Raw genomic sequence first — 22,742 nt, forward strand, 5'->3', positions numbered from 1 at the left:
ACTGATTGAGAAAATGCCATATTTCATCCTTTACCATTATTTGAAATGTGTTGCTTCTAAACTGTTAGAACTAAACATCCAGAATATGCTGTGAAGTCAGGTCATATTAAATCCCGGTCTTTCTCTTTTTAGACAGCAGGGGGCAGCAGACGAGCCAACAACGCCTAAAGGCAGAGCTGTAAACTCTCAGGAAACGGGTCTAGGCAGTGCTGCTTCCCCAGAAGTATGTTATTTATAGTCTTATCAGTTGACCAATCCTCCACCATCATTTTGCATCAGTGTCCTTTGAAATGAAATTCTGATTCATAACTGTCCATTATGTCAATGACAAAAGCAACTTTTTAGGTTATTACAGTGTGATACCTGGTCATTTCTGCACCATAAACTGAAGTGCCACTTATATTTTACTCTGAATTGACCTATTATATCTGATGTAATTTGTTGTCTTAGGGCCTCATGGCCAGTCCTGGCCTTGTTACCTCCAGCCAATCCCTACTGGAGTGGTGTCAGGAAGTCATCAAAGAACACAAGGGGGTCAAGATCACCAACTTCAGCACATCCTGGAGGAACGGCCTGGCCTTCTGTGCCCTGCTACACCACTTCCACCCGGACAGGATGTAGGTACCCCCTCTGTGATGCGTTTAGACATAAACGTGAGCAGGCATTGTGTTATGGCTTGTTTGTTAACCTTTAAAAATGACATCATAATTTTTGTGTTAACGTGTTTCCTGTTCTTGTAGTGTGTATTGATTCTCTATTTCTTCGCTGCTTAGAAACTTTGAGATGCTGGACCCTTATGACATCAAGCGCAACAACAAGAAGGTAGTTTGTTTTCTTTATGATATCTTGTCATATCATAATCACTATCAACAGCCAGGCCTTAAATGTGACCATCAGTTGGTTAACTGCTGAATATTTTCCCCACCCAACCCATCTTCTCTCATTTCCCTCAAGGCCTTTGACGGTTTCGCAGAGTTGGGCATCTCTCGGCTGATAGAGCCCTCGGACATGGTCCTCCTGGCCGTGCCTGACCGCCTCATCGTCATGACCTACCTCAACCAGATCCGCACCTACTTCACGGGCCAGGAGCTGAGCGTGCTGCACATCGAGGCGGACAGCAGTGAGTCCAGTTACGGCATGGCCGGGGAGAGCCGGCCGGGCCCCGACCCGGAGGCCGCCGCACGCTACTGTCAACGGATCCAAGATGAGGCCCTAACAATGGAGACCAATGTGGGCACTGCAGAGAAGAAGGCAGATAGTGACACTAAGGAGGGCACCAATAGGGAAGTGGTCCCACCCCCTAGAACCAAACGGCTGCAGGCTGCAGGGGAAGCAGGAGGGGCCCAAGCCCCCGTCGTACCCCCCAGGACACATTTTTTATCTGCCAAGTCTGGGTTCTCCCACCTAAAGGATGTAGATCTGGTTAAGAAACGACGGTCACAACGCAGGTCAATAGACGAGGCAGACTCAACCGAGGTCAGTGGCCTACGATCTCTCTCTCTCTTCACTTTCTCTCCCGCTCATCTCCCCTCTTTGTCTCTCTCTCCACTTTCTGCCACTTAATCTCTCTGTGAGTGATTGCTTTGTTGTAGTTACAGGTTGCTGCAGCACAGGAAGAGAGTGGAGCTGACAGAATAAAATCAGAAACAGGTACATACAGTATATTGATTTTGTATGATGTGTTCTGAGTTCACACACACACACACACACACACACACACACACAACTTACTGAGTCCCCAGTTTCCCAGGTACCTTATGATTGTGAACCACCCCTCAGAGGAGCAGTGGAGAGGAGAGATGGACTTGTGTCTGTACTCCATCCCCTGAGAGGAGCAGTGGAGAGGAGAGATGGACTTGTGTCTGTACTCCATCCCCTGAGAGGAGAGAGAGAGGAGAGATGAAGAGGAGGAGAGATGGACTTGTGTCTGTACTCCATCCCCTGAGAGGAGAGAGAGTGAAGAGGAGGAGAGATGGACTTGTGTCTGTACTCCATCCCCTGAGAGGAGAGAGAGAGGAGAGATGAAGAGGAGGAGAGATGGACTTGTGTCTGTACTCCATCCCCTGAGAGGAGAGAGAGAGGAGAGATGAAGAGGAGGAGAGATGGACTTGTGTCTGTACTCCATCCCCTGAGAGGAGAGAGAGGAGAGATGAAGAGGAGGAGAGATGGACTTGTGTCTGTACTCCATCCCCTGAGAGGAGAGAGAGAGGAGAGATGAAGAGGAGGAGAGATGGACTTGTGTCTGTACTCCATCCCCTGAGAGGAGAGAGAGAGGAGAGATGGACTTGTGTCTGTACTCCATCCCCTGAGAGGAGAGAGAGAGGAGAGATGAAGAGGAGGAGAGATGGACTTGTGCCTGTACTCCATCCCCTGAGAGGAGAGAGAGAGGAGAGATGAAGAGGAGGAGAGATGGACTTGTGTCTGTACTCCATCCCCTGAGAGGAGAGAGAGAGGAGAGATGAAGAGGAGGAGAGATGGACTTGTGTCTGTACTCCATCCCCTGAGAGGAGAGAGAGAGGAGAGATGAAGTACAGACACAAGTCATCACAGTTGTCTCTGTTGTACTTGGCTCATCCATCCCCTGAGCATTGACTCATTCTAATTACTTTGATGGCTTCCTGTCGTTAGGATTAGAGTCCTTAGCCTATCAAACTATGTGAATTACCTCGTCATCACAGTCTAGTTTGCCACTTTCATGCTCTTTCAGTAATTGGAGCTACTGCATCATGTTGCTGTGTTTCTCGTTACGCTGTGTGTGTTTGTTTCATATAGGAAGGACAGCTGGTGAAGAAGGACGATCGGCTGAGGAGGTCTGTCACTTTCACAAGTCACTGTCTGCAGCTGTCATAAACACTGGAAATATCAATGTTCTGTATCAGAAAGAAGTATCATTCTCTCTGTGTGTGTGTGTGTGTGTGTGTGTGTGTGCGTGCGTGCGTGCGTGCGTGCGTGTGTACAGGACACCAGCGAGTATGTGCTGAGGGAGATGCAGGCCCTAGAGTTTGAACAGAAGCACATTGACAGCAGGGCAGACGTCGTGGAAAGGAGTCTACGGCGACTGATGGAGTCCGGTGAGAGGAGGATGGAGAAAGAGAAAGAGAAATACCCTTGAATAAAGGCTTCCAGTATTTTCAAATCGTCTCCTTATAATGATGCCCTCTCTGTCTCCATACATGTAGGTAGTGACAAGATGCAGGAGGAGAAGCTGATTCAGGAGTGGTTCACTCTGGTCAACAAGAAGAACGCCCTCATCAGGAGACAAGACCAACTACAGCTACTGTAAGATCCACCATCCCCACCATGTTCTCCACCGTTACCTAGTGCTTTAAGCAACACTGTTTACTTTTTTTATTTAACCTGGCAAGTCAGTTAAGAACAAATTCTTATTTGCAATGATGAGCTACAACGGCAAACTCGGACGACGCTGGACCAATTGTGTGCCGCCCTACGGGACTCCCAATCATGTCCGGTTGTGATACAGCCTGGAATGGAACCAGGGTGTTTGTAGTGACGCCTCAAGCACTGAGATGCAGTGCCTTAGACCACAGCGCCATTTGGGAGCCCTAAACACTGACATATTATAGACACATTACATTGATCTTAACCACAAGGCATTCTGCTCCACAGGCAAGAAGAGCAGGACCTGGAAATGAGGTTTGAGATGCTGAACCGAGAGCTGAGAGACATGATGGCTATTGAAGGTAAGACTACAGTACCAATATACTGAACTACAAGAACCATTATGCCACTCTATTCTGTGATACAGCTCATTAATGTGGCCAGATGTGGTCATAGTGACACTACAAACCATACAATAACAAAAATATCTCTGCAAAGGAAATGAGAATAGTGTGCTGTTCCGTATGGCAGTGTTAGGTTCTAATTTCTGGTACAATGGACGGACTCAGACAAAAACTTGAACTAGATTTATGCAACACACTGTGTGTTGCAGTTGCAGAGCACAAACATACACTGACAGTGTCATCTGCAAAACACCATCACACCTTTTCCTCCGTGATTCACAGTGGGAACCACACATGCGGAGATCATCCGTTCACCTACTCTGTGTCTCACAAAGACTGCGGTTGGAACCAAATATCTCAGATTTGTACTCATCAGACCAAAGGACAGATTTCCACAGGTTATGTCCGTTGCTTGTGTTTCTTAGTCCAAGCCAGTCTTATTCTTACTGGTGTTCTTTAGCAGTGGTTTCTTTTCAGCAATTCGACCATGAAGGCTTGATTCACGCAGTCTCCTCTGAACAGTTGATGTTGAGATGTGTCTGTTACTTGAACTCTGTGAAGCATTTTTTGGGGCTGCAATCAGAGGTGCAGTTAACTCTCATGAACTTATCCTCTGCAGCAGAGGTAACTCTGGGTCTTCCTTTCCTGCGGCGGTCCTCATGAGAGCCAGTTAACTCTCATGAACTTATCCTCTGCAGCAGAGGTAACTCTGGGTCTTCCTTTCCTGCGGCGGTCCTCATGAGAGCCAGTTAACTCTCATGAACTTATCCTCTGCAGCAGAGGTAACTCTGGGTCTTCCTTTCCTGCGGCGGTCCTCATGAGAGCCAGTTAACTCTCATGAACTTATCCTCTGCAGCAGAGGTAACTCTGGGTCTTCCTTTCCTGCGGCGGTCCTCATGAGAGCCAGTTAACTCTCATGAACTTATCCTCTGCAGCAGAGGTAACTCTGGGTCTTCCTTTCCTGCGGCGATCCTCATGAGAGCCAGTTTCATCATAGAGGTTGATGGGTTTTGCGACTGCTATTGAAGATACTTTAAATGTTCTTGAAATGTTCCGTATTGACTGATGTCATAAAGTAATGATGGACTGACATTTCTCGTTGCTTATTTGAGCTGTTAATGCCATAATACGGACCTGGTCTTTTACCAAACAGGGCTATCTTCTGTATACCACCCTAACCTTGTCACAACACAACTGATAGGCTCACACGCATTAAGAAGGAAAGAAATTTGACAAATTAACATTTAACAAGGCACACCTGTTAATTGAAATGCATTCCAGTTGACTACCTTATGAAGCTGGTTGAGAGAATGCCAAGAGTGTGCAAAGTTGTCATCAAGGCAAAGGGTGGCTGCTCTGAAGAATCTTAAATATAAAATATATTTGGATTTGTTTAACTTTAACTTTTTTTTTGGTTACTACATGATTCCATATGTGTTATTTCATCGTTGTGATGTCTTCACTATTATTCTACAACGTAGAAAATACTAAAAATAAAGAAAAAGCCTTGAATGAGTAGGTGTGTCCAAACTTTTGACTGGTACTGTATACCTTCTGATTAGACTGAGTGCCCTCCGTGTATTTCTAGGATAAACAATCAGTCTCTGAGTCTGTACTGAGTCTGTTCCTCCTATTGGTATTGTCGTGGTCCAGCCTGAGTCCAGAACCTCGGTGCTCCTCCGTGCCTTTCACAGGTCTTCTTATCAGTCAGGAGAGGCGTTGAGTTATTGGGAGGACACATCCGCACAGGTGAATTTTTGTCTTTTTTTCACCTTTATCTAACCAGGTAGGCTAGTTGAGAACAAGTTCTCATTTACAACTACGACCTGGCCAATATAAAGCAAGCAGTGCAACACAAACAACAACACAGAGTTACACATGGAATAAACAAACATACAGTCAATAATGCAATAGAAAAAGTCTACATGCAGTGTGTGCAAATGAGGTAGGATAATGGAAGGCATAGTGACAATTAATAGGCCATAGTGGCAAAATAATTACAATATAGCAATTAAACACTGGAGTGATAGATAACAGTATGGGGATGAGGTAGTTGGATGGGCTATTTACAGATGGTGTCACGACTTCTACCGAAGTCGGCTCCTCTCCTTGTTCGGGCAGCGTTCGACGTCACTTCTAGCCATCGCCGCTCCACTGTTCATTGTTCCATTTGTTTTGTCTTGTTCCCCGCACAGCTGGTTTACATTCTCTAATTACACTGCATATATATATTCCTCTGTTCCCCCCCATGTCTTTGTGTGGAATTGTTTTGTTATACGTTTAGTGTTACGCGCCAGACTGTTTTTTCCCCCGGGTATCGTGTTTTGACCTGTAGTATGTTTATTGTCATACATTTGCATTATTGTGAGTGTTTTCGCATTTATTCACTTTTTGCATTGGCTGGAGGTTTTTTGACGCAGTTGCGTCTGTCTTTTGTGCTTCTGCCAAATAAAGTGCTCCTGATCACAACTCTCTGCTCTCCTGCACCTGACTTCTTACCAGTAGCGCACAACCTTGACAGAATTCCACACCATTCATGGAGTCAGCGGGAGCAGGTACCCCGGTCAGAGGAATCGAGGAGCGCGTCCGGGAACACTCGGCGATGCTGCAACATCTCGGCACCACGATAGATCGCATTGTCCAGACCATGGACCGCTGGGAGAGACAGGGAGTCTCTCCAGCGCCTCGAACAGCACAACCAGGGGTATCTCTACCCGTCCCTCCTGTATCCGGTCCCAGTGGGATGTGTCTCTCCCTTCCCAGGGATTATGATGGGACGTCAGCACAGTGCCAGCGGTTCCTTTTACAACTGGACCTCTACCTGGCCACCGTTCACCCAGCTCCCTCGGGAAGAGAGAGGGTGTCCGCCCTCGTCTCGTGCCTCTCGGGGAGAGCTCTGGAGTGGGCAAGTGCCCAGGAGTTCGCCCTGTAATTTTGGACCTTGGCCACCGCAGCAGGATGGAACGACAGGGCCCTCATCAACCACTACAGATGCAGCCTGCGCGAGGACGTTCGTCGGGAGTTGGCCTGCAGGGATGCCACCATCACTTTTGACCAACTGGTGGATCTGTCCATTCGGTTGGATAACCTGCTGGTCACCCGCGGACGTCCAGAGAGGGCTCTGTTGGTTCCATCCTCCAGCACCACCGCTCTGGTGCCAATGGAGCTGGGAAGGGGCTGCGCTCAGGGAGGCTGGAGGAGGGCTCTGTCGATTCCATCTTCCAACACCACCGCTCTGGTGCCAATGGAGCTGGGAGGGGCTGCGCTCAGGGAGGCTGGAGGAGGGCTCTGTCGGTTCCATCTTCCAACACCACCGCTCTGGTGCCAATGGAGCTGGGAGGGGCTGCGCTCAGGGAGGCTGGCTCTGTCGGTTCCATCTTCCAACACCACCGCTCTGGTGCCAATGGAGCTGGGAGGGGCTGCGCTCAGGGAGGCTGGAGGAGGGCTCTGTCGGTTCCATCTTCCAACACCACCGCTCCGGTGCCCATGGAGCTGGGAGGGGCTGCGCTTAGGGAGGCTGGAGGAGGGGCCTTTACGTGCACCATCTGTGGCCGCAGAGGGCACTCTGCCTGTCGTTGCCGGGTTGGTTCCTCTGGGAGTCGAGGCAGCAGCCAGGGCTCTCTGGCGTCACGCTAGGTGAGTCTGCACCACTCTCATCCAGAGTCCTCTGTTGTCCATCTGTTTGTTCATGTTTGTTTCCCAGCATAAGGAGCTTGTCGATTCAGGCGCAGCTGGGAATTTTATCGACAGAGTGTTCGCCCTTAGTTTAGGGATCCCCATTGTTCCTGTGGTTAGACCCTTCCCGGTACATGCTCTGGATAGTCGACCTTTAGGTCACAAGGAGAGAATCAGTCTCTTCCTCATAGACTCTCCTACGTTTGCCGTGGTACTTACTAGGCCTTCCCTGGTTAGCTAGTCATGACCCCACAATTTCATGGCAACAGAGGGCTCTCACGAGGTGGTCGCGAGAGTGCTCGGGGAGGTGTGTAGGGGTTTCCGTTGGTGCTACCACGGTGGAAAGTCCAGACCAGGTCTTTACCGTGCGCATCCCCCCAGAATATGCCGATTTGGCTCTCGCCTTCTCCAAAAAGAAGGTGACTCAATTACCACTTCATCGACGGGGGATTGTGTGATAAATCTCGTGGTAGACGCTACACTTCCCAGGAGTCACATGTATCGCCTTTCGCAAGCGGAGACGGTGGCTATGGCGTCATATGTCTCTGAATCCCTGCGTCAGGGGTACATTCGGTCTTCGACTTCACCCGCGTTATCGAGTTTCTTTATTGTGAAGGAGGGAGGTCTGCGCCCGTGCATTGACTATCGAGGTCTCAAACAAATCACGGTGAGGTACAGTTATCCGCTACCTCTCATCGCCATGGTGATTGAGTCAATGCACGGGGCGCGCTTCTTCACGAAATTTGATCTCAGGAGCGCTTACAACCTGGTGCGTATCCGGGAGGGAGACGAGTGGAAGACAGCGTTTACTACCACCTCAGGGCCTTATGAGTACCTTGTCATGCCGTACGGGTTGATGAATGCGCCATCAGTCTTCCAATCCTTTGTAGACGAGATTTTCAGGGACCTGCACGGGCAGGGTGTAGTGGTGTATATTGATGACATTCTGATGTATTCCGCTACACGCGCCGAGCACGTGTCCCTGGTGCGCAGGGTACTTGGACGACTGTTGGAGCATGACCTGTGCGTCAAGGCTGAGAAATGCCTGTTCTTTCAGCAGGCAGTCTCCTTCCTAGGTTACAGCATTTCCACATCAGGGGTGGAGATGGAGAGTGACCGCATTTCAGCCGTGCATAATTGGCCGTTTCCCACCACAGTAAAGGAGGTGCAGTGGTTTTTAGGGTTTGCCAATTACTACCGGAGATTTATCAGGGGTTTTGGCCAGGTGGCTGCACCTGGGGGGGGGTCCTGTATGTTTTCAGTGGTCGGCTGAGGCGGACAGGGCTTTTGGGCATCTAAGGGCTCTGTTTACCTCGGCTCCCGTGCTGGCCCATCCGGATCCCTCTTTGGCCTTCATTGTGGAGGTGGACGCGTCCGAGGCTGGGATAGGAGCCGTGCTCTCTCAGTGCTCCGGTACATTTACATTACATTTACATTTAAGTCATTTAGCAGACGCTCTTATCCAGAGCGACTTACAAATTGGTGAATTCACCTTCTGACATCCAGTGGAACAGCCACTTTACAATAGTGCATCTAAGTCATTAAGGGGGGGGGGGGGTGAGAAGGATTACTTATCCTATCCTAGGTATTCCTTGAAGAGGTGGGGTTTCAGGTGTCTCCGGAAGGTGGTGATTGACTCCGCTGTCCTGGCGTCGTGAGGGAGTTTGTTCCACCATTGGGGGGCCAGAGCAGCGAACAGTTTTGACTGGGCTGAGGGGAACTGTACTTCCTCAATGGTAGGGAGGCGAGCAGGCCAGAGGTGGATGAACAGTGCCCTTGCTTGGGTGTAGGGCCTGATCAGAGCCTGGAGGTACTGCGGTGCCGTTCCCCTCACAGCTCCGTAGGCAAGCACCATGGTCTTGTAGCGGATGCGCTTCAACTGGAAGCCAGTGGAGAGAGCGGATGAGCGGGGTGACGTGGTTGAACACCAGACGGGCTGCGGCGTTCTGGATGAGTTGTAGGGGTTTAATGGCACAGGCAGGGAGCCCAGCCAACAGCGAGTTGCAGTAATCCAGACGGGAGATGACAAGTGCCTGGATTAGGACCTGAGGCAGGGTTACTCTGCGGATGTTGTAGAGCATGAACCTACAGGAACGGGCCACCGCCATGATGTTGGTTGAGAACGACAGGGTGTTGTCCAGGATCACGCCAAGGTTCTTAGCGCTCTGGGAGGAGGACACAAAGGAGTTGTCAACCGTGATGGCGAGGTCATGGAACGGGCAGTCCTTCCCCGGGAGGAAGAGCAGCTCCGTCTTGCCGAGGTTCAGCTTGAGGTGGTGATCCGTCATCCACACTGATATGTCTGCCAGACATGCAGAGATGCGATGCCACCTGGTCATCAGAAGGGGGAAAGGAGAAGATTAATTGTGTGTCGTCTGCATAGCAATGATAGGAGAGACCATGTGAGGTTATGACAGAGCCAAGTGACTTGGTGTATAGCGAGAATAGGAGAGGGCCTAGAACAGAGCCCTGGGGGACACCAGTGGTGAGAGCGCGTGGCGAGGAGACAGATTCTCGCCACGCCACCTGGTAGGAGCGACCTGTCAGGTAGGACGAATCCAAGCGTGGGCCGCGCCGGAGATGCCCAACTCGGAGAGGGTGGAGAGGAGGATCTGATGGTTCACAGTATCGAAGGCAGCCGATAGGTCTAGAAGGATGAGAGCAGAGGAGAGAGAGTTAGCTTTAGCAGTGCGGAGCGCCTCCGTGATGCAGAGAAGAGCAGTCTCAGTTGAATGACTAGTCTTGAAACCTGACTGATTTGGATCAAGAAGGTCATTCTGAGAGAGATAGAGGGAGAGCTGGCCAAGGACGGCACGTTCAAGAGTTTTGGAGAGAAAGAAAGAAGGGATACTGGTCTGTAGTTGTTGACATCGGAGGGATCGAGTGTAGGTTTCTTCAGAAGGGGTGCAACTCTCGCTCTCTTGAAGACGGAAGGGACGTAGCCAGCGGTCAGGGATGAGTTGATGAGCGAGGTGAGGTAAGGGAGAAGGTCCCCGGAAATGGTCTGGAGGAGAGAGGAGGGGATAGGGTCGAGCGGGCAGGTTGTTGGGCGGCCGGCCGTCACAAGAAGCGAGATTTCATCTGGAGAGAGGGGGAGAAAGAGGTCAGAGCACAGGGTAGGGCAGTGTGAGCAGAACCAGCGGTGTCGTTTGACTTAGCAAACGAGGATCGGATGTCGTCGACCTTCTTTTCAAAATGGTTGACGAAGTCATCTGCAGAGAGGGAGGAGGGGGGGGGGGGAGGAGGATTCAGAAGGGAGGAGAAGGTGGCAAAGAGCTTCCTAGGGTTAGAGGCAGATGCTTGGAATTTAGAGTGGTAGAAAGTGGCTTTAGCAGCAGAGACAGAGGAGGAAAATGTAGAGAGGAGGGAGTGAAAGGATGCCAGGTCCGCAGGGAGGCGAGTTTTCCTCCATTTCCGCTCGGCTGCCCGGAGCTCTGTTCTGTGAGCTCGCAATGAGTCATCGAGCCACGGAGCGGGAGGGGAGGACCGAGCCGGCCTGGAGGATAGGGGGCATAGAGAGTCAAAGGATGCAGAAAGGGAAGAGAGGAGGGTTGAGGAGGCAGAGTCAGGAGAAAGGTTGGAGAAGGTATGAGCAGAGGGAAGAGATGAAAGGATGGAAGAGGAAAGAGTTTGGGACGGCGCGATACCATCCGAGTAGGGGCAGTGTGGGAAGTGTTGGATGAGAGCGAGAGGGAAAAGGATACAAGGTAGTGGTCGGAGACTTGGAGGGGAGTTGCAGTGAGGTTAGTGGAAGAACAGCATCTAGTAAAGATGAGGTCGAGCGTATTGCCTGCCTTGTGAGTAGGGGGAAGGTGAGAGGGTGAGGTCAAAAGAGGAGAGGAGTGGAAAGAAGGAGGCAGAGAGGAATGAGTCAAAGGTAGACGTGGGGAGGTTAAAGTCGCCCAGGACTGTGAGAGGTGAGCCGTCCTCAGGAAAGGAGCTTTTCAAGGCATCAAGCTCATTGATGAACTCTCCGAGGGAACCTGGAGGGCGATAAATGATAAGAATGTTAAGCTTGAAAGGGCTGGTAACTGTGACAGCATGGAATTCAAAGGCCCGGTGGCAGTGTTATCTGGGTGATCCATGTTTCCGTCAGTGCCAGGAAGTCGAGGGACTGGAGGGAGGCATAGGCTGAGATGAACTCTGCCTTGTTGGCCGCAGATCGGCAGTTCCAGAGGCTACCGGAGACCAGGAACTCCACGTGGGTCGTGCTTTAGGTGGCTGCGGCCACGCGGTGTGGAGCGTTTGTATGGTCTGTGCAGAGAGGAGAGAACAGGGATAGATAGACACATAGTTAACAGGGTACAGAAGAGGCTACGCTAATGCAAAGGAGATTGGAATGACAAGTGGACTACACGTCTCGAATGTTCAGAAAGTTAAGCTTACGGGAATCTTATTGACTAAAATGATTGAAATGAAACAGTACTGCTGGAGTAGGCTAGCTGGTAGTGTCTGCGATGTTGACACTACACTAATCAAGTCGTTCCGTCGAGTGTAATAGTTTCTACAGTGCTGCTATTCGGGGGCTAGCTGGCTAGCTAGCAAGGTTGATTGCGTTCCGTTACTTAAAAGAACGACAATAGCTGGCTGGCTAACCTAGAAAATCGCTCTAGGCTACACAATTGTCTTAGATACAAAGACGGCTATGTAGCTAGCTAGCTACGATCAAACAAAACAAACCGTTGTACTGTAATAGTTACAACAGTGCTGCTATTCGGGGGCTAGCTGGCTAGCTACGTTAGAAGAACGACAATAGCTGGCCAGCTAACCTAGAAAATCGCTCTAGACTACACAATTGTCTAGATACAAAGACGGCCGGGATCAAACAAATCAAACCGTTGTACTGTAATGAAGTGAAATGAAAATGTGATACTACCTGTGGAACGACGGAATGTTGACCGGGTAGTTGGAGTTCAATTCGGTAGAGGTTGGCTCTGTTGGCTAGCTAGCTAGCAGCATTTCCTACGTTAAGGACGACAAATAGCTGGCTAGCTAACCTCGTGATAATCACTCTAAGTCTACACACTCTAAACTGCACAATTATCTTGGATACCAACTATGTAGCTAGCTGACACTACGCTAATCGAGTCGTTCAGTTGAGTGTAATAGTTTCTACAGTGCTAGTGGACAGTGGATGTTAGCTAGCTGCTTAGCTGCTGGTACGCCACCGAAGCTCCGCCCCTGTGCTTTCTTCTCGAAGAAGCTCAGCCCGGCGGAGCGGAACTATGATGTGGGGGACCGGGAGTTGTTGGCTGTGGTTAAAGCTTTGAAGGCGTGGAGATTTTGGCTTGAGGGGGCTAAACACTCTTTCCTCATCTAGACTGACCACCGCAACCTGGAGTACATCCGGGCAGTGAGGAGACTGAAGCCTCGTCAGGCAAGGTGGGCCATGTTCTTTACCCGTTTTGTGTTTAACCTGTCCTAAAGACCAGGTTCCCAAAATGTTATCTTCTTATGGCTGCAGGGGCAGTATTGAGTAGCTTGGATGAAAAGGTGCCCAGAGTAAACTGCCTCCTCCTCAGTCCCAGTTACTAATATATGCATATTATTATTGGTATTGGATAGAAAACACTCTGACGTTTCTAAAACTGTTTGAATAATGTCTGTGAGTATGACAGAACTCATATGGCAGGCAAAAACCTGAGAAAAAATTCAAACAGGAAGTGGGAAATCTGAGGCTGGTCGATTTTCAACTCAGCCTCTATCGAATACACAGTGGGATATTGGTCAAGTTGCACTCCCAGGATTCCTGGGAGTGCATTCTGATGAAGATCATCAAAGGTAAGTGAATATTTATAATGTTATTTCTAACTTTGACTCCAACATGGTGGATATATATAAATGTTTTGTATGCGCCGTTCTCAGATTATTGCATGGTTTGCTTTTTCTGAAATCTGACACAGCGGTTGCATTAAGGAGAAGTATATCTATAATTCCATGTGTAACACTTGTATTTTCATCAACATTTATGATGAGTATTTCTGTAAAATGATGTGGCTCTCTGCAAAATCACTGGATGTTTTTGGAACTACTGAATGTAACGCGCCAATGTAAACTCAGATTTTTTGATAGAAATATGAACTTTATCAAACAAAACTTACATGTATTGTGTAACATGAAGTCCTACGAGTGTCATCTGATGAAGGTCATCAAAGGTTAGTGATTCATTTTATCTCTATTTGTGCTTTTTGCGACTCCTATCTTTGGCTGGAAAAATGGCTATGTTTTTCTGTGGCTTGGTGGTGACCTAACATAATCGTTTGTGGTGCTTTCGCTGTAAAGCCTTTTTGAAATCATACACTGTGGCAGGATTAATGAGAATTGTATTGTATCTTTGAAATGTTGTAAAATACTTGTATGCTTGAGGAATTTTAATGATGAGATTTTTGTTGTTTTGAATTTGGCGCACTGCACTTTCATTGGCTGGTGTCATATCGATCCCTTTAACGGGATTGCAGCCCTAACAATCGGCAGACGCATTCCCGGCTGTATGACACAGAGGAGCGGCCCATGGATCAGACTCCCATACTCCTGGCCTCCTGCCTGGTAGCGCTAGTTGTGTGGGAGCTGGATGCGGACATTGAGCAGGCGTTACGTACAGAGCCCGCTCCCCTCCAGTGTCCCATCGGGCGTCTGTACTTTCCATTTGCTGTCCGTGACCAGTTGGAGCACTGTCTGAGTGGGAAGTACTGGTGGCCTACCTTGGCAAAGGACGTGAGGGTTTATGTTTCCTCCTGCTCGGTGTGAGCCCAGTGTTTATTTTTTTATTTTTCCTTTATTTAACCAGGCAAGTCAGTTAAGAACAAATTCTTATTTTCAATGACGGCCTGGGAACAGTGGGTTAAACTGCCTGTTCAAGGGCAGAACAACAGATTTGTACCTTGTCAGCTCGGGGGTTTGAACTCGCAACCTTCCGGTTACTAGTCCAACGCTCTAACCACTAGGCTACCCTGCCGCCCCAAGTGTAAGGCTCCTAGACACCTGCCTAGAGGTAAGCTTCATCTCTTACCCGTTCCACAACGGCCTTGGTCACACCTGTCGGTGGATTTTCTGACCGATCTTCCTCCCTCACAGGGAAACACCACGATCCTGGTCGTTGTGCATCGTTTCTCTAAGTCCTGTCGTCTCCTCCCTCTCCCCGGGCTCCCTACGGCCCAACAGACTGCGGAGGCCTTGTTTACACACGTCTTCTGGGTCTCTGGGATGCCTGAGGATATAGTGTCTGATCAAGGTCCCCAGTTCACTTCGAGAGTCTGGAGGGTGTTCATTTAAAAATAAATTATATCACCTTTATTTAACCAGGTAAGCTAGTTGAGAACAAGTTCTCATTTACAACTGCGACCTGGCCAAGATAAAGCAAAGCAGTGCAACAGAAACATCAACACAGAGTTACGTGGAATAAACAAGCATACAGACAATAACACCATAGAAAAGTCTAAAAGTCTATACACTAGAGGTCGACCAATTAAATCGGAATGGCCGATTAATTAGGGCCGATTTCAAGTTCTCATAACAATCATAAATCTGTATTTTTGGGCGCCGATTTCCGATTATTTTTTTATTTTTATAGATTTTATTTAACAACACATTCTTATGTTCAATGACTGCCTAGGAACTGTGGGATAACTACCTTGTTCAGGGGCAGAGTGACAGATTTTCACCTTGTCAGCTCAGGGGTTCCAATCTTGCAACCGCACAGTTAACTAGTCCAACGCTCTAACCATTGCACTCCACGAGTAGCCTGCCTGTTACGCGAATGCAGTAGAAGACAGGGTAAATTGCTAGCTAGCATTAAACTTATCTTATAAAAAACAATCAATCATAAGCACTAGTTATTACTACTAATCCAGTTTAGCAGGCAATATTAACCAGGTGAAATTGTGTCATTTCTCTTGCGTTCATTGCACGCAGAGTCAGGGTATATGTAACAGTTTGGGCTGCCTGGCTCATTGTGAACTAATTTGCCAGAATGTTACGTAATTATGACATACATTGAAGGTTGTGCAATGTATCAAGAATATTTAGACTTAGGGATGCCACCTGTTAGATAAAATACCGAACGGTTCCGTATTTCACTGAAATAATAAACGTTTTGTTTTCGAAATGATAGTTTCCGGATTTGATCATATTAATGACCAAAGGCTCATATTTCTGTGTGTTATTATGTTATAATTAAGTCTGATTTGTAGCAAGGGCCAGCCGACTAGAGCATACAGGTTGCAGTGGTGGGTGGTATAAAGAGCTTTGGTCACAAAAAGGATGGCACTGTGATAGACTGCATCCAATTTGCTGAGTAAAGTATTGGAAGGTATTTTGTAGATGACATCACCGAAGTCGAGGATCTGCAGGATAGTCAGTTTTACTTGGGTAAGTTTGGCGGCGTGAGTGAAGGAGGCTTTGTTGCAAAATAGAAAGCCAATTCCAGATTTGATTTTGGATTGGAGATGTTTGATATGAGTCTGGAAGAAGAGTTTACAGTCTAGCCAGACACATTTAACATTTACATTTAAGTCATTTAGCAGACGCTCTTATCCAGAGCGACTTACAAATTGGTGAATTCACCTTCTGACATCAGTGGAACAGCCACTTTACAATAGTGCATCTAAATCATTTAAGGGGGGGGGGGTGAGAAGGATTGCTTTATCCTTCACCTAGGTATTTGTAGTTGTCCACGTATTCTAGGTCAGAACCGTCCAGAGTAGAGATGCTTGTCGGGCGGGTGGGTGCGGGCAGCGAACGGTTGAAAAGCATGCATTTGGTTTTGCTAGCGTTTAAGAGCAGTTGGAGGCCATGGAAGGAGTGTTGTATGGCATTGAAGCTCGCTTGGAGGTTAGTTAACACAGTGTCCAAAAAAGGGCCAGATGTATACAGAATGGTGTCGTCTGCGTAGAGGTGGATCAGGGAATCAGCAGCAGCAAGAGCGATATTGTTGATATATACAGAGAAAGGAGTCAGCCCGAGAATTGAACCCTGTGGTACCCCCATAGAGACTGCCAGAGGTCCGGACAACAGGCCCTCCGATTTGACACACTGAACTCTGTCTGAGAAGTAGTTGGTGAACCAGGAGAGGCAGTCATTTGAGAAACCAAGGCTGTTGAGTCTGCCGATAAGAATGTGGTGATTGACAGAGTCGAAAGCCTTGGCCAGGTCAATGAATACAGCTGCACAGTATTGTATTTTATTGATGATGGTTATGATATCGTTCAGGACCTTGAGCGTGGCTGAGGTGCACCCATGACCAGCTCAGAAACCAGATTGCATAGCGGAGAAGGGATTCTAAATGGTCTACTGCCGTCCGCTAGATAATTACACCTCAAATACACAAATAGCTTAAACCTAACACTACTTTCCAATGTCTAAGAATATATTTCAACTGTATATTCATTCTAAGAGTATATAATTATATAAAACAGTGACAATATATAAGAACCGTAATTTATGATCTATCAGCTCCAACTCCAAGAGACAGCCCTCTTTGTACTTTCCCTCTGCCCAAATACAATGCTCATAGATCATTCCATCTAACCCATGTTTACTGCTGCTAGGCTCATTTAGAATTAGAAATGGATTCAAAAGGGCTCAAGTCAGTCTCCAACAGCAGTACATTTTGGACGTGATTGACTCACACAATTAATATGTCTGTTTCGTAAAGTCAGACTTCCCAACTATGCCGTGGTATCTGTCCACCTGCTGGTTTGAGGAAGTGATCCTTTCTTTAATTACGTAATTTATTGTAATCCTTTGTTTACTTCCAGTTGAATTTTACATTACATTTAAGTCATTTGGCAGACGCTCATATAGTTTAAAATGAATCACATTGCAATTAAAAGCTGGTCATGGAACTCAATTTCATGTTGGCAAAGCAACATCTGTCTTCTCTACTCTGTACCACCCTCAATCTCTTACCGCTCTCTCCCTCTCACTCTCTTCCTCTCTGCTCACTGTCTCCCTCTTTTCCTCTCTCTCTTCCTCTCCTCCTCTTACTCTCTCCCTCTCTTCCGCTCACTCTCTCCCTCTTCTTGTCCTCCACTCACTCACTCTCTCCCTCTCTGCTATCTTCCTCTCTCCCTCTCTTCCTCTGCTCACTCTCTCCCTCTTCTTGTCCTCCACTCACTCACTCTCTCCCTCTCTGCTATCTTCCTTTCTCCCTCTCTTCCTCTGCTCACTCTCTCCCTCTCTGCTATCTTCCTTTCTCCCTCTCTCTTTTTCCTCTCTTCCGCTCCCCTTTTTCCTGTCCTCCAGAGTGGCAGAAGACAGTGGCCCATAAACACAGGGAGCAGCTGCTACTGCAGGAGCTGGTGTCTCTGGTCAACCTGAGGGACGAGCTGGTCCACGACATGGATGCCAAGGAGAAAGGGTGAGACAGCCAGGGCTGCATCCAAAATGGTACCAAATGGTATTCCCTATATAGTGCACTACTTTTGACAAAAGCCTAATTGGCCCCTGGTAAAAAAAGTAGTGCACGATATAGGGAATCGGGTACCATTTGGGAAGCATCCCATGGCCCAGCTGAGTCACACACGCTGAATACACACAGCAAGCACAGAAGCTCATCTGGGAGGACGGTATGCTATGGGGTGAATGAGATGTCAGGTGTCTTTGTGAGTTTTGTCTTCCTCTGCCACACAGTTGAACGTAAGTTTGAGAGAGTGACTGTTTGATATGAGACTACTGTTCTATCTATTCTCTGCGCCTAGGGCTCTGGAGGAGGACGAGAGGCTGGAGAGAGGCCTGGAGCAGAGACGAAGGAAGTACAGCAAGAAGAGCAAGCAGGAGAAGTGTGCACTGCAGTAAGGCCTGGCGTTGGACACACCCGAACCAGTGGAAGTTCACACCCGAACCAGGCAGCCCAGTGGAAGGTCACACCCGAACCAGGCCGCCCAGTGGAAGGTCACCTGGATGCACATTGTTACTAAAGTTGTATGTGTGTGGATCATGACATCAACACTGCATGGAAGAGACTGAGAACTGTGTTATGGGACTGCACTAAGAGGACATAAAACACTGGCCACTCGCCCCCCTCTATGATATGACTGAGCCTCATTGCAACCTATGACTGGTTGTCAACAGTCACCCTGCTCTTCAGATTGTGTTTTGATTGGATTTAAGTTTTGTTTTTTTGTTCATAGTGTGTGTATATGTTGGGTTTTAATGTTGAGTAAATAACGACTCTAGAGATGCTTAACCAAGTTGAATTCTTCCAGAAGGGTCGATACAGCTGTAATCAGACAAAGACACAGCTTCCCCCGTGGTGGTAGTCATACCCCCCGTGGTGGTAGTCATACCCTCCGTGGTGGTAGTCATACCCCCCGTGGTGGTAGTCATACCCCCCGTGGTGGTAGTCATACCCCCCGTGGTGGTAGTCATACCCCCCCGTGGTGGTAGTCATACCCCCCGTGGTGGTAGTCATACCCACTTTGGGTGGAGTCTCCTCATCTCTAAACATTGCGTCATTCTTGCTAAATGTGGGCGGCAGGGTAGCCTAGTGGTTAGAGCGTTTGGACTAGTAACCGAAAGGTTGCAAGTTCGAATCCCTGAGCTGACAAAGTACAAATCTGTTGTTCTGCCCCTGAACTGGCAGTTAACCCACTATTGCTAGTCATTGAAAATAAGAATTTGTTCTTAACTGACTTGCCTAGTTAAATAAAGGTAAAATAAAAAAATTAACTTCAGGTCACAAAGACATATCCCTAACGAACTAATCACCAGATTAAGTGCCTTACACTTTTAGAAAAAAGCATTCCAAAATGGTTCTTCAACTGTCCCCATAGGATTTTTGGTTCCAGGTAGAACCCTCTTGGGTTTTACATGGAATCAAAAGGGTTCTACCTGGAACCAAAAATAGTTATTCAAAGGGTTCTCCCATGGGGATAGCCAATTAACCGTTTTAGGTTCTAGATAGCACCTTTCTTTCTAAGATACTGTATAATCTGTTACAGTAGTGCATTATGGGTTACTTCAAAAAGGTATTTTCTACTGAATGGGATATTAGGGAAGGGGCAGGGCTCCTGTACTTAGCTACATCAAATACCTACATTAGACCCATGCAGCAGGTGGATTGATTCACCCTGTGTCATCTATTGTTAAATAAGCAGTCTGATTATTGAAAATTACAATGGCGAAAAGGAAGTGAAATGCTGAATTTGTGCAAACAAAGAATGCCAAAACGAGCTTCCTCATTTATTGCAGTATGTTGGCTTGGACTGTGCAGACAGCACACAGCGAGCACCTGTTGTCTGATTCTTCATTGAGGTGAATGTATGTGGATGCTCCAACACTCAAGCAGAGTGGGAGATCTTGGATGAAAGAGGAAAAGGACAGAAGTCAGTGTACTGCAGCTTGGTGTCTGAAAGAACAAAGCAGTTTAAACGTGTTGGAAATATTTGAAGCTTTTATTTATTGAATAGGTATTTTCGACAGATAATCCTACCTATCCTGCCTGTCATATGTGCCTTTAACCAGATCCAGAGAAAACAGAAATGTTCAGAAGTAGGACTCAACTTCGTGTTCCTAGTTCTCACATGTTTATGCAGCGAGTTCAGTTACTGTTTGTGACATTAGTCTTGTCATGCCTTGTTTTCCATTGATTGCTTTTTGTTGTTTCGAAAGGTAAATAAGGAAGTGGAGTATGAAAATGATAAATTTCAAGGTGCTCTAAAATGTTAGAGAACAGGAATATTCAAACGGAAAACATGAGGCAAATGCATGTTTCTTAGTGTTTCCATCTTAACCGTACAACTATCAATTGCTATAGTCTTATGCACATTCTTATTAGCAAACCTGTAACATGCAAAAGTGTATGCATTAAACAAATAACCCTCATACATGATACAAAATATACACTTTACTTTAGCTAAAATATATTCTAGTATTAAAACTCCAGCACTTCGCTACAGCAGGATTACTGCAGATGTAGGATCTGAATTTGAGCCAGTTTGCTACAGCAGGAAAATAATCTTGCAGCAACAGGAAATGTGAATTATTATGTGTATTATAAGTAATGGACATTTTGTATGGGGTTGATACATTTATAATTAGGGCAAATCTAGTCTGAAATTTCAAAGTGGAAATTACAAACTTTAGAAGTATTTTTAAAACTCAAATACACTACAAGTTTGCGTTTCCTGCCATGCAGGAAAATTCTCTGCAACAAAAGAGTGATCAAATGAAGATCCTACATCTATATTATTGGCCAGGCAGGAGTGCACCAGAGCTTGATATTTGCTTGACATCTTCTCCTCTACACTTTGTGTAATGTTAAGTTATCATGAGCGCAGGCGTTTCTATTTCAGTGGGAGGAACTACTTAACAGAGTAAAAACATGATTCTGTCTGGAGTTATTTTGGGTGACACTGGAGTGATTTTTTTTGTTTTGTTTTAGAAGTGTTTGAATTTGTGTTCCAGCTTGTTCCCCCTCTGCCCCACTGTTGTTAGTTACTGTGTCAATGTTCCTACCACTGTGTGAGTTTGAGAGATTTTACTTTCAGTTTTCTGAAATAGCTTTTGGGGAAGGTTTTGTTTGTTTTAATGTACATTTGCACTATTTGTAATGTTTGGAGAATTAAAAGGTATCTTGGATAACTATTTTGGATCAGTATTCATTAATTCATATGGATATCATACATTTACATTATGAATCCATCAGGATTATCAGTTGTGCATTATATAATACAAAGTACATTTATATTCTCACTTAACCCCCATATTGATTTGTCCTTTAATGCTATAGCCGATAGAAAAACGTTGAAACAGTCAAAAAATAAATCATAAGGAATACGGTTTAGAAGTGTCTGTCCTATATCTAAGAGATATAAGAAAGCTCAGGATTGAACCCCTTTTTTTGTCGGCACAAAACTACTTCCATAATTCCTTCCATGAATTGTTTTCACCAGAACAGGGTTACCTTCAGACGGGTGTTTTGCGAGAGTCTCCCCTTTCCATAGTGGGGTCATATTAGGTTGTAGCCCAAACCGTTAGGACGCTACAGATGTTTTCATGAGAAGACTGATTTTCGGGATGTCTCCTGGTCTGACAAACAGCACTGTAGGTCTTCCACGGCAGATGGGGAAGGCCAACATAGGCAGATGTGGTGGGTTGAGATGCAGTCCATACTCAGTGACCACAGCTGAAATGCCCAATAATAGAGTATAAAGTTGGGTACATGTAACAGTATAACGCACCGCTAACTAAGCTAGCCGTTTCACATCCGTTACATATAGAAAGCCTTCCAAACTTTTTGGGACGCTGAAGCCCTAGGACGGTTCCCAAGAATGACGTTAGGGGAGGAAGAGGAAGCATTGAAAACAGGAAATTAATACTGGGGATTTTTGTATTACGTTAATTATATTGACGTCAATCGATTCATTAACCAACAATTATACCTGGCTACACTTCAAAGCCGAAACATATCCATAACTGAACGTCAGTGCTTGACTTTGGGAGGAGCTTTCCGGAGCTGAGTACCAACACCTCAAATTTATTTTTTTATTTCACCTTTATTTAACCAGGCAGGCTAGTTGAGAACAAGTTCTCATTTACAGCTGCGACCTGGCCAAGATAAAGATAATAACACATGGAGTAAACAATAAACAATCAATAACACAGTAGAAAAAAAGGAGTCTATATACATTGTGTGCAAAAGGCATGAGGAGGTAGGCGAATAATTACAATTTTAGCAGATTAACACTGGAGTGATAAATGTTATACTGCTTGAGCTCCTGTTCATCTAATAGAATATTAGCGCAAAAGTATTGTGCAGCTCCTAAATACAATACGTTTCAGCAACCAAAATGAGTACCGTCACATATTTGAGTTCAAGTCGAGCACTGCTGACCGTAGAAATCGACTTACTACCATGAAAGCCACTATTAGTGTGCCAATGCGTGGATGCTATTTCCCTTCGGGTTGTTTTTACTCCCAAACTATCTTTTGATATTTGTTTCATTAGTCCATTGTTGGTATAGTCCCAAAATGTTTTGCATGTCAGCCATCAAGATGTCACGATATATAACTTTCAAAATAGAGAAATACAGCCGCTATTTCCCTTCAGGTTGTTTTTAATCATTAATTTCCATTCCACTGAGAGTTGGTCCTCATTGTTAGTCTCAGTGTATTGCCTATGGGCACAATGATGATTTCGTTAATCCAGGGCACGAAGCTCTAGATCTGGAACTATAGGGGTCTGCCCAACAATAAAAACAATCGGGCGTATCCCATTTTTATTTGACCTTTTACCCGGCAAGTCAGTTAAGAACAAATTCTTATTTACAATGTAGGCCTAGGAACAGTGGGTTAGGGGCAGATTTGTAACTTGTCAGCCCGGGG

The 22,742-nt window shown here is 46.6% G+C and overlaps 1 protein-coding gene across 1 annotated transcript in view; it reads left to right on the forward strand.

Annotated features, from left to right (window-relative positions):
• Positions 1-21,002, forward strand: part of LOC135516417 (EH domain-binding protein 1-like protein 1) — a 66,509-nt gene extending 45,507 nt beyond the window's left edge. Inside the window, exons 9-19 of the mRNA XM_064940718.1 lie at positions 133-223; positions 451-617; positions 774-822; positions 955-1,476; positions 1,593-1,650; positions 2,773-2,810; positions 2,960-3,071; positions 3,180-3,279; positions 3,628-3,701; positions 17,661-17,775; positions 18,116-21,002. Coding sequence (XP_064796790.1) covers positions 133-223; positions 451-617; positions 774-822; positions 955-1,476; positions 1,593-1,650; positions 2,773-2,810; positions 2,960-3,071; positions 3,180-3,279; positions 3,628-3,701; positions 17,661-17,775; positions 18,116-18,212 — 1,423 coding nt within the window. The 3' untranslated portion in view covers positions 18,213-21,002. The remainder of the gene's footprint in view (positions 1-132; positions 224-450; positions 618-773; positions 823-954; positions 1,477-1,592; positions 1,651-2,772; positions 2,811-2,959; positions 3,072-3,179; positions 3,280-3,627; positions 3,702-17,660; positions 17,776-18,115) is intronic.
• Positions 21,003-22,742: the final 1,740 nt, after the last annotated feature.

Source organism: Oncorhynchus masou, chromosome 27, assembly GCF_036934945.1.
Source record: "Oncorhynchus masou masou isolate Uvic2021 chromosome 27, UVic_Omas_1.1, whole genome shotgun sequence".
Taxonomy (NCBI): domain Eukaryota; kingdom Metazoa; phylum Chordata; class Actinopteri; order Salmoniformes; family Salmonidae; genus Oncorhynchus; species Oncorhynchus masou.